The sequence below is a fragment of the Scylla paramamosain genome, chromosome 28 (genome assembly GCF_035594125.1).
Source record: "Scylla paramamosain isolate STU-SP2022 chromosome 28, ASM3559412v1, whole genome shotgun sequence".
In the NCBI taxonomy this organism is placed as follows: Eukaryota; Metazoa; Arthropoda; class Malacostraca; order Decapoda; family Portunidae; genus Scylla; species Scylla paramamosain.
The window spans coordinates 10,401,008-10,412,747 of NC_087178.1; the positions used below are offsets into that span (position 1 = coordinate 10,401,008).

The 11,740-nt window shown below is 35.3% G+C and overlaps 1 protein-coding gene and 1 long non-coding RNA gene across 7 annotated transcripts in view; one reads left to right on the forward strand and one right to left on the reverse strand.

The window, feature by feature from the left end:
- Positions 1-4,156, forward strand: part of LOC135114903 (uncharacterized) — a 5,247-nt gene extending 1,091 nt beyond the window's left edge. For 2 of the 6 annotated variants that reach the window (XM_064031158.1, XM_064031157.1), the window contains exons 2-5: positions 1-125; positions 363-446; positions 1,272-1,456; positions 2,752-4,156. The exon at positions 1-125 is cut by the window's left edge and continues 328 nt beyond it. In XM_064031158.1, the coding sequence (XP_063887228.1) occupies positions 431-446; positions 1,272-1,456; positions 2,752-2,907 (357 nt within the window). In that variant the 5' untranslated portion in view covers positions 1-125; positions 363-430 and the 3' untranslated portion in view covers positions 2,908-4,156. Of the gene's footprint in view, positions 126-362; positions 447-664; positions 1,018-1,271; positions 1,457-2,751 lie in introns of all 6 variants that reach the window. The other 4 variants (XR_010275698.1, XR_010275700.1, XR_010275699.1 and 1 more) reach the window with 4 other exon arrangements.
- Positions 4,157-4,179: 23 nt separating this feature from the next.
- Positions 4,180-6,778, reverse strand: LOC135114904 (uncharacterized). Its single transcript, XR_010275701.1, has 3 exons — positions 5,970-6,778; positions 5,293-5,428; positions 4,180-4,718 (listed from the first exon to the last, which is right to left on the reverse strand). It is a non-coding gene; the product is annotated as an uncharacterized LOC135114904 (long non-coding RNA).
- Between the last annotated feature and the right edge of the window lie 4,962 nt (positions 6,779-11,740).

The window sequence follows — 11,740 nt, forward strand, 5'->3', positions numbered from 1 at the left end:
GGAGGAACAGAAGAGAGAGAAGGAAGAAAAGTGAGTGAAGGAAGGAAGAAGAGGAGGAGGAAAAGAGGAAGAATGAGAGAATAATGGAGAAGTGGAAGAAGAAGACACAAGGAATAATAAGATAGGTGGGAAATAGTAATAGTAATAATAATAATAATAATAATGATAATAATAATAATAATAATAATAATTTGATTTTGTATTTTCATTTTCTCTCTCTCTCTCTCTCTCTCTCTCTCTCTCTCTCTCTCTCTCTCTCTCTCTCTCTCTCTCTCTCTCTCTCTCTCTCTCTCTCTCACTTAACCCAACCTAACCTAACCCAACCCAACCCAACCCAGCCTAACCTAACCTAATTTCCGCAGGTTAAGGACTTGGCCATCTTACTGAAGGGAAATGCTTTGAAGGACTCGGAAAGGGACACTATCTGGAAATGCATACTGAAGGAGGTAAGTAGTAGTAGTAGTAGTAGTAGTAGTAGTAGCTTTAATTATTTTTCTCTCAAATTTACTGTTCACTAATTGTTTCAACATTTTATTGGAGAGAGAGACAGACAGACGGACGGACAGACAGACAGACAGACAGACAGACAGACAGACAGACAGACAGACAATAATCAAACACAGCATCTTATTCCTTATGTTCCTCTCTTTACAATACTGGGCAGCCTTATCACAATTTCCCGTCATCTCACTGCTCAGCCCTTCCCAGCTCTCCAGCAGCCTCCTATAGGGTGCTGGGCAGGCTATACATGCTGTGGCAACCTTCTACAGTCTACAGGTCAAGATGCAGGCCCCTACATGCTCCCTACCTCTGAAAAACCCCATAGATTTGAACAACCTTGAAAAAAAAATTGTCTGGATCTTGTAATATTTTGTCCGCTGTGGGAGAATCTGTGGGTGTTTCTACTGGTCCTGTGGGTCAGTCGGGTCCCCAAGGGTGTGTTCTGCTCCCACAGGTGTCTGCAGGCCCCGTGGAAGGTGCTGGGGGCTTAGAAGAGGGGTGTGAATATGGGCTAAGGTGAGTTTTGTGTGTGTGTGTGTTTGTGTGTGTTTGGGTTTTGTTTGTCTAGTCTTTTAGTCAACCTGTTCTTCCTTCCTTCCTTCCTTCCTTCCTTCCTTCCTTCCTTCCTTCCTTCCTTCACCTCCCAATCCATTCCTATCATCTGTATTTCTCTAAGGCAAAGGAAACAATTTCAGCTTCCCCTTCATATACTGATAAACCCACCTTATGTTTACCCTCTCAATAACTGTCTTTTTCCTTCTCTATTTCAGTTCCCCCAGTATTGCCATCACCACAGGGGGTACCAAGGGGTGTAGCAGTCCCCCACAGACCCCCACTGAGGCCACAGAGCAGGAGGGAGCACCAGGGGAGAAGGGAGGGGCTGGGGAAGATGAGGAGGTGTTGGAGTCCTGTCAATTCACACCAGTCTTTGAAAACATTGGGGCCTCTTGGAAAGGTGTGTGTTTGTGTGTTTGTGTGTGTGTTTGTTGGTTTGTAGAGGAGTGAGTGGTGTCATTGGACTCACCCCCCACCCTGCACTTTTCCACGTCTTTTCATAGACGTCCAACCCTTCAGGAGGTAAACATATCACGCAGGGAAGCCACAGAACGCCTGACTTCTGATCTTTCTAAAATTTCTGATTGGAGCAGAGCAAACTTGGTATTGTTCAATGCCTCAAAAACTCAATTCCTCCATCTATCAATTCGACACAACCTTCCAGACAACTATCCCCTCTTCTTCAATGACTCTCAACTGTCCCCCTCTTCTACACTGAACATCCTCGGTCTGTCCTTTACTTATAATCTGAACTGGAAACTTCACATCTCATCCCTAGCTAAAACAGCATCTATGAAGTTAGGTGTTCTGAGATGTCTCTGCCAGTTTTTCTCACCCCCCCAGCTGCTAACTCTGTACAAGGGCCTTATCCGTCCATGTATGGAGTCTGCTTCACATGTCTGGGGGGGTTCCACTCATACTGCTCTTCTAGACAGGGTGGAATCAAAAGCTTTTCGTCTCATCAACTCCCCTCCTCTAACTGACTGTCTTCAGCCCCTCTCTCACCGCCGCAATGTTGCATATCTAGCTGTCTTCTACCGCTATTTTCATGCTAACTGCTCTTCTCATCTTGCTAACTGCATGCCTCCCCTCCTTCTGCAGCCTCGCTGCACAAGACTTTCTTCTTTCTCTCACCCCTATTCTGTCCACCTCTCTAACGCAAGAGTTAACCAGTATTCCCAATCATTCATCCCTTTCTCTGGTAAACTCTGGAACTCCCTGCCTGCTTCTGTATTTCCACCTTCCTATGACTTGAATTCCTTCAAGAGGGAGGTTTCAAGACACTTATCCATCAATTTTTGACCCCTGCTTTGACCCTTTTTATGGGACTGCCATTTCAGTGGGCATTTTTTTTTATTAGATTTTTGTTGCCCTTGGCCAGTGTCACCCCTACATAAAAAAAAAAAACTCTCTAATCTCTCTCGTTCTCTCCCTCTCTTTTTCTCAGGTTTTCTCTCTTTGAAAATGTCTGTTTATTTGTGTGTTTGTGTGTTCGTGTGTGTTTTTCTACCTGTTCTTGCACACACACACACACACACACACACACTCTCTCTCTCTCTCTCTCTCTCTCTCTCTCTCTCTCTCTCTCTCTCTCTCTCTCTCTCTCTCTCTCTCTCTCTCTCTCTCTCTCTCTCTCTCTCTCTCTCTCTCTCTCTCTCTCTCTCTCTCTCTCCTCACACTCCCTCTCTCCTGCAGATAAGATCACATGACCTCTCCCACACCCTTGACCTGACCATGCAGCTGGCCAGGACCATACTGAGGCGATCTGAGAGTCTCCGAACTTCTCTGTCCCAACCCAGCAGCAGCAATAGCCCAAGAAGTAGCCCAAATGTAGCCTGCCATAAGAGATAGCACAGTAGCTAAAAAAATAGCCCAAAGATTAGGTTGCCAAAAAAATAGCCCAAAGAATGTGTTTTTTTTTGTTTTATTTATTTAGTTCATTTATTTTAATTGTAAAGGAAGTTAGGAATTTTTTTTTTTATAGTCAGTGAGTTCTCTAAGTCAAGAAAGGTGTGTGTGTATGTGTGTGTGTGTCAGTCAGTCAGTCAGTTAGTCAGTCAGTCAGACAGACAGACAGACAGACAGACAGACTTATGCCATTGAGAAAATGACATTAAGCTCTAGTCTATTAAAAGTACAGATTTAATATTTAAGTGAGACAGAGAGAGAGAGAGAGAGAGAGAGAGAGAGAGAGAGAGAGAGAGAGAGAGAGAATAATTGTACTGTGTGTGTGTGAGAAATATGACTGACTGCCCAGATCCCCCTATGAGGCAGCCGATTGGTTGACAACTTTGTGCTTGTATCTGATTGGTCACCATGACTTAAATGTTGTGTTTGATAAGTTTTTGAGGTCATTTTCAAGTTTGGCCAAGTTCTGACTAAGTTCTGAATTAAAATATTGTGTTTTTATGAAGATTTTTTGTTAAGGAAAGTTTGGCTAATTTTTTTTTTAAGTTCTGAGTCAAAATGTTGTGTTTCTGATAAGTTTTTAAGGTCATTTTCAAGTTTGGCCAAGTTCTGACTAAGTTCTGAATTAAAATATTGTGTTTTTGTGAAGATTTTTAGTTAAGGAAAGTTTGGGATTTTTTAAAAAGTTCTTAGTCAAAATGTTGTGTTTCTGATAAGTTTTTAAGGTCATTTTCAAGTCTGGCCAAGTTCTGACTAAGTTCTGGATTAAAATATTGTGTTTTTGTGAAGATTTTTAGTTAAGGAAAGTTTGGGATTTTTTTAAAGTTCTTAGTCAAAATGTTGTGTTTCTGATAAGTTTTTAAGGTCATTTTCAAGTCTGGCGAAGTTCTGACTAAGTTCTGAATTTAAATATTGTGTTTTTGTGAAGATTTTTAGTTAAGGAAAGTTTGGCTAATTTTTTTTTAAAGTTCTGAGTCAAAATGTTGTGTTTCTGATAAGTTTTAAAGGTCATTTTCAGGTTTGGCCAAGTTCTGACTAAGTTATAATTGAAAGTATTGTGTTTTTGACAAGTTTATAAGTGAAAATTTGTGTTAAGTTCATTGCAGTGAAAGTTGATGTGTATACTTAAGTTATTCACTTATAGAAACTTATAAGGGCTTAAAGGTTACATTAAAAAAATTAGAGGAATAAATGTTTACTTATTTTGTATTGTGAGAGAGAGAGAGAGAGAGAGAGAGAGAGAGAGAGAGAGAGAGAGAGGTCAGGTGCCTTCTAATGATAATGATAATAATAATAATAATAATAATAATAATAATAATAATAATAATAATAATAATAATAATAATAATAATATTAACTAGTATTCATACAAAAATATCCATCCATAGAAAATATTCATGTTTTTTACTATTATTATTATTATTATTATTATTATTATTATTATTATTATTATTATTATTATTATTATTATTATTATTATCAAGTTAATATTTTGTTGTTATTTTATTATTATTACTTATTATTGTAACATACTAAACTTTTCTATAAGGATTAAATTTTGATATATTGACTTATAGTTTAATAATTATTTTTTGAGTCAGAAAGGAGAGAGAAAAATAATTGAACCTTAACCCTTTATTTTTTTAATGTCTTATAAACTTTTACAGAACATAGCAATTTCTTTCTCTGATGATGTCCGTCTGTCTGTGTGTGTGTGTGTGTACGTACTGCAGGGTGCTGGAGACACGCACAACCTAAGGAGACAGTGAGTGTTAAAATGGGCGGGGTGCGGGTCTATATTGGTGGAGGGGGCTGTGGTTGGTGACTGTGGGTAAGTCAACATACTGTGGGGAACATACTGTAAGATATAAAGGCAAGAAACAGAATTGCCAGGAAAGATCCAGCAATTATTCACTTATACCACTTATAGTTTGATATGGGTATCATTTTAACTAACTGGTACAAGCTTAAATAAGAATGCAACTACAGAAATTTGGGGTTATCTTACTCACATGATATAAAACTAAAAAGGATAGAAATTGCATAACAACAAAAGTAATGTCACTGCACAAAACTGGGCATACCAGTCTCCATAATAAATAAACACCAAAATGACAAGAGAAATTTTCATACATTATCTTCTTTAATCTACTACTACCATAACAAAGGCATCAGGAACATTAACATGAAATCCTGCACAACAAAAGAAGACAAGCATTGCAGCAGTTCCTTGGGCCCTAAAAGAAACTAAACTGTACTGCAATGGTATCAATCCAATCACAAACAGATATCATGGCATCAATGTAGCCAAGAGGCATCAACACTCACCTGAGAGATGGGGCAGTGCCAGTGGTAGTCTCTGAAGAGTGGAGGCGCAAGGTGGACAGAAGCTCAGACTCAGTTTCCTTCACATCCCCACCAAGACTTTTAGCCACTTCTTTGGTTGCTAAAACAAGCTCAGGTTCTGAAAAATTGAGCCCAGATTTCATTATTACAAAAAGAATAGCAGCACACCTCTACAACAAATGGTTCTAATCAAATCTTATATTACAGCCTACAATTTTATGATTTCAAACAAGAAAGCTCAAAGTTCCTTAGAACTAGTACAGCATGTTAACACTTCTTTGTTTGTAAGCACAGCATCCACTGCATCTTACTTGTAGATAGTAGTTTTTATTTGTTTACTTCTGTCAACAAATGTAAGGCAGCAACCTATTAAACAAATAGCTAAGACAAACAATAGTAAACATCACACCTGTACCATGGTGAAAGAATAATGTACATGTCTCTAAACACCACCCACTACTTATCACCATGTTTTTTAAATGTCACATGTTTAGGTGTCTAGACCTAAACTAAGACCTAAACTTGTACCAGTTTTGTGTCATAAACAGACATTGACTAAAAATAGATGTTAACTATTGCAGCATCCAAAAATTAACAATATGAATGACAATTAGGTAATAAGAAACCTACAGTAATGAGGGTACAAGTACAGTCCTCACCAAGGTCAGGCTCTGATACCGGGGATAATTTGCCTTTTCCTGCAGTTTTGGTCTTTTTCCGAGCTTTGGGACGTGACAGCTGCACTTGAGGCTCCACAGGAATATGGGGTCAGTCTGGAGATTAGGGGACTTTCAATATGATACAAAGATATTTGTACTATTTAAAATGACCACCTGGTGCACCCATCATTCTACAATACTAATAAAACATGAACATACATAATTATATTTGTGAATATTATAAAAACATAACAAGAGACTACTAGGTTATCAATGCCATCCAGCACTGGCATGTATAGTATTTATTATGTACTAATTACCACATAATGCAAAGTGGAACTTATCAAGCAAAATCTATTAGCAGAATTTACTGTAAGCAGGACTTCAGGAATAGTACTCTCATTGACTTATAATAACAGATTCAGATGTAGAAGATGGTGCAGCAACCACAAGTGGATGATGAGAGGAGCATGTAGATTGAAAATAGAGGAGAATAAAAAACCTTTTTTGAATGATGCAGCATGAAATCTTATGCAAATTGAGCTAACTATGGAGTGGTGGAATGAATGAAAAAATGCACCAAAGTAATCTGGCCAAATAAAAAAGATAAGGCACTATTTAAGTTTTAGAAGAGAGGTATATATATACATAAGTAAAATTCCAAGGTCACAGTAGGAGATGGAAGCCACTTGGAAGATTTTTCGCGTTTGGTACCTAAGACGCTCAAAAACACTAATGGCATCTTTCTCGTAATGTCCTTTATTTTATCCATATTGGGTGATTTCCATGCATTTTGGCATTTTTGTTACGTAACAATGTGAAAAAAAACTCAAAATATACGTTTTCGGTAATGTTCTGCTTCTTCATATATAATGTTATACATGTGTTTTTGCATTTTGCTACCTAAGAATCTCAAAAACACTGATAAATGAAGTGTCTTTTCATTTCTTTTCGTATCGCCATTTAAGATACTTTGCATGCATTTTTGCTTTTTTTTATACGTAAGATAAAAAAAAATCTCAAAATGCACATTTCTGGTAATGTTATTCTGCTTCTCCATAAAATGTGCTTTGCATGCATTTTAGCGTTTTGGTACGTAAGTAGCTGTAAAAAACTCTCAAAAGACACGCTTTTCGTAATGTTTTGCTTTTCCAGATAGGGAGCTTTCGTTGGTTTTTAGCGTTTTGGTATCTAATATTGTTGTGTTTCTCTAAAGAGAGTATTATTTATGCATTTTCGCGTTTTGGTACCTGAGAAGCTCAAAAAAGCTCTATATATAAGTTTCTCATAATATCGTTGGTTACTTTTTTTTTTTTTGCGTAACAAGCTCAAAACATTGAAAATACACGCTTTTTTGGTAATGTTATTCAGTTTTTCCACGGCGTTTTGGATGCGTTTAAGTGTTTTTGTATGTAAGTAGCTCATAAGCGCTTAAATTAAAAGTTTTTGTAATCTTTTGTTTTCTCTTATAGGGTGCTTTCCTTGGTTTTTAGCTTCTTGGCACCTAACATGCTCATAAACAGTGAAAGGACATGTTTCTGGAAATGTTTCCTTTCCCCATATAGTATGCTTTGCATGCATTTTCGCGTTGCGGTACCTAATAACGTGAAAAAAAGCCTTAAACACAAGGGTTGGTTAATCTTGTTCCGTTTCTCCAGATAGAGTATTATTCATACGTTTTAGTGTTCTGGTACCTATGAAGCTCAATACCACTCAAAATATACGTTTCTTTTAATGTTTTCTTTTCCCCTTTTAGGGTTATTTGCATGTATTTTATCGTTTTTGTACGTAACAGGCGCAAAATCTCTCAAAATGCATGTTTTTGGTAAAGCTGTTGAGTTTCTCCATAAAGTGTGTTTTGCAACCGTTTTAGCGGTTTGGTATGTAAGTACCTCAAAACACTTAATGTTTTCCCATTTACGACACTTTCCATGCTTTTTAAGAGCTTTTTTTGCCTAACACACTCAAAAAATCTCAAAAGACATGTTTCTGGAAATGTCGTTTATTTTCCCCATATCGGGTGCTTCGCATGCATTTTGGCGTTTTGATACCTAACAAAGCTAAATACACTTAAATAGCACGTTTTCTCCATACAGAAGGCAAATTGTGCGTTTTATCGTTTCGGTACCTAATAAGCTAAAAAAAAAAAAAAAAAAAACTCATAATACTGGTTTCTTTTTATGTCTTTTCGTTTTCTTATATAGGGTACTTTATATGCATTTTGACGCTTTTGTACATAACAAGCTGAAAAATCGCCCAAAAAGCTCGTTTTTGTTAATGTTTTTATATTTCTGCAGGAAAGGTGTTATGCATATTTTATCGTTTTGGTACATTATAAATTTAAAAACTTCCAAAGCGTGTTAGGCAATAAAGCACTAAAAAGCAGGGCAATCACATTACATTGGAATAAAATAAATTTTTAACAACAACTTGCCTTTAAGTGTATTTGAGCTCCTTATATACCAAAACACTAAAATGCATGCAAAATACACTTTATGGTGAAACAGAATAACATTACCAAAAACATATTTTGAGTGTTTTTGATCATGTTACCAATAAAAACGCTTAAATACATGCAAAGAACCCTATTTTTGGGAAACGAAAAGACATTACGAGAAACGTGTATTATGAGTGTTTTTAAGTTCATTAAGTACGAAAAAGCTAAAAGCCACAAATTACACTCTTTATTAAGAAAAAGTAAATAAATAAATAAATAAAAAAAAATCGATATTTTTTTTCATTCTTATTTATCTTCACAGGTAACGAGGTGCCAAAATTCGGGCAAAGTTCAGGAAATTATATGAAATAAGAATATCAAAAAAGTAAAATTTAGCTTTTTTTTTCGGACTGTTATGTACCAAACCCCTAAATTGCATGCAAAGGCACCTATATGGGGAAATTAAACGTCTTTGCCAGAAAACTGTCTTATGAGTGTTTTTCAGCATGTTAGGAACCAACACGATAAAACCCAAGGAAGTTAATTTATATGGGAATCCAAAACAAAATTTCTGAAAACGTTTCTTTTCGGTGTTTTACGTAGAAAACGGTAAAACGGATGCAAACCAACCAAAATGAAGAAATAGAATAACATTACCAAAAAGGTATATTTTGAGTGTTTTTTAAATTGTTACCTACAAAAAACGCGAAAATGGATGGAAAGCACTCTATATTGGGAAGCAAAAGGCACCAAAAAGCATGTTAGGCACCAAAACGATAAATAATATGAAAGTCACTCTATATGGAAATCCAAATGAAAATTACTGGAAACGTGTCTTTTAAAAGATTTACGTAGAAAAACGTTAAAACGGATGCAAACCAACCAATATGAAGAAATAGAATAATATTAACAAAAAAGTATATTTTGTGTGTTTTTGATCTTGTTACATGAAAAAAAAAAAAAACGCGAAAATGGATGCAAAGCACTCTATATAAGGAAAAAAAGGACATAACGAGAAACATGTATAATGAGTGTTTTATAGTTTCACCAGAATCACAAGGCAAAAAACGCAAAAACTCGACTGTATGGAGAAGTTTCTAAGATACCAAAATACTGAAACTCATGAATAACACTCTTAATCAAGAAACAGAACAACCAGAACAAAATGCGTGTATTTTGAGTGTTTTTTTTAAATTCTTAGTTACCAAAACCGCAAATTCCAAGCGAAACTAGCTTTATGTGGGAAAAAAATGACGTTACCAGAAAAGTGTCTTTGAGTGTTTTTGAGCGTGTTAGGCAATAAAGCACTAAAAAGCAGGGTAATCACATTACATGGGAATAAAACCAACTTTTACGAAGAACTTGCCTTTTAGTGTTTTTGACACGCATTTAGTAAGGTTGCTCTGTTTCTCAATTAAGAGTGTTATTCATGAGTTTCAACATATACACGAGTTTTTGCGTTTATTGCCTTGTGTTTTTTTTGAACTATAAAACATTCATTATACACTTTTCTCGCAATGTCCCTTTATCTCCGAATATAGAGTGCTTTGTATTCATTTTCGCGTTTTATTGTAGGTAACAAGCTCAAAAATATAAAAAAAATATACAAAAATATACATTTTTGGTAATGTTTTCTGCTTCTTGATATTGGTTGGTTTGTATCAGTTTTAGCGTTTTTCTACGTAAAACACTGAGAAGACACGTTTTCAGTAATTTTCTTTTGGATTCCCACATAGAGTGAGTTCCTTATTATTTATCGTTTTGGTGCCTAATATGCAGAAAAACACTCAAAAGACATTTCTGGTAAGGTCTTTAATTTCCTCATATGGGACGCTTTGCATGTCTTTTCAGTGTTTTTGAGCGTGTAACGCAATAAAGCACTAAAAGTCAGGGCAATCACATTACATGGGAATAAAACCAAATTTTACCAAGAACATGCCTTTAAGTGTTTTTGAGCTCCTTACGTACCAAAACGCTAAAACGCATGCAAAATACATTTTATGGAGAAACAGAATTACATTACCAAATACATGTATTTTGAGTGTTTTTGATCACATTATCTATAAAAACGCTTAAATACATGCAAAGAACCTTATGTTTGGGAAACGAAAGAACATTACGAGAAACGTGTATTATGAGTGATTTTTAAGTTCCTTCAGTACCAAAAAGCTAAAACCCACAAATAACACTCTTTAGAAAAAAAAAAATATAATAAATAAAAAAATAATAAAATGGGATTTTTTTTTTTATTCATCTTCATAGGTACCGAAATGCCAAAATTCTGCCAAAATTCAGGGAATTTATGTGGAAAAAAGAACATTATCATATAAGTTAATTATAGCTTTTTTTTCGGATTGTTATGTACCAAACCCTAAACAGTATGCAAAGCCACCTATATAGGGAAGTTAAACGACTTTACCAGAAACCTGTCTTTTCAGTGTTTTTCAGCATGTTAGCCACCAAAACGAATCCAAAAATAATTTGGAAGTCAGTCAATATGTGAATCCAAAAGAAAATTACTGAAAACGTGTCTTTTCAGTGTTTTACGTAGAAAAACGCTAAAGCAGATACAAACCATCCTATATGAAGAAATAGAATAACATTACCAAAAAGATATATTTTGAGTGTTTTTGAGCTTGTTACCTACAAAAAATGCAAAAAATGGATGTAAACCACTCTATATTAGGAAACAAAAGGACATTACGAGAAACGTGTATAATGAGTGTTTTATAGTTGTAAAAGAACCACAAGGCAATAAACGCAAAAACTCGTGTATATAGAGAAATTTCTTACATACCAAAATGAATAAAGGCATGAATAACACTTTTAATCGATAAACAGAACTAGCTCACTAAATTGTGTTTTTTTCAGTGTTTTTCCTATGCTTAGTTACGAAAATGCCAAATTACATGAGAAAGTAGCATCATTTGGAAAAAAAAATGACATTACCAGAAAAGTGTCTTTTCAGTGTTTGTCAGCGTGATATGGAAGAAAGCACTAAAAATAAGAACGATCATATTACATGGGAATAAATCCAACTTTTACGAAGAATTTGACTTTAAGTATTTTTTAACCCCTTATATACCAAACCGCTAAAACGCATGCAAAACAAACTTTATGGAGAAACAGAATAACATATACCAAAAACATGTATTTTGAGTGTTTTCGATCATGTTATCTTTAAAAACGCTTAAATACATGCAAAGAACATTATGTTTGGGAAACAAAAGGACATTACGAGAAGCGTGTATTATGAGTGTTTTTTTTAAGTTCCTTAAGTACCAAAAAGCTAAAACACACAAATAACACTAATTATTTAAAAAAATAAAAATGA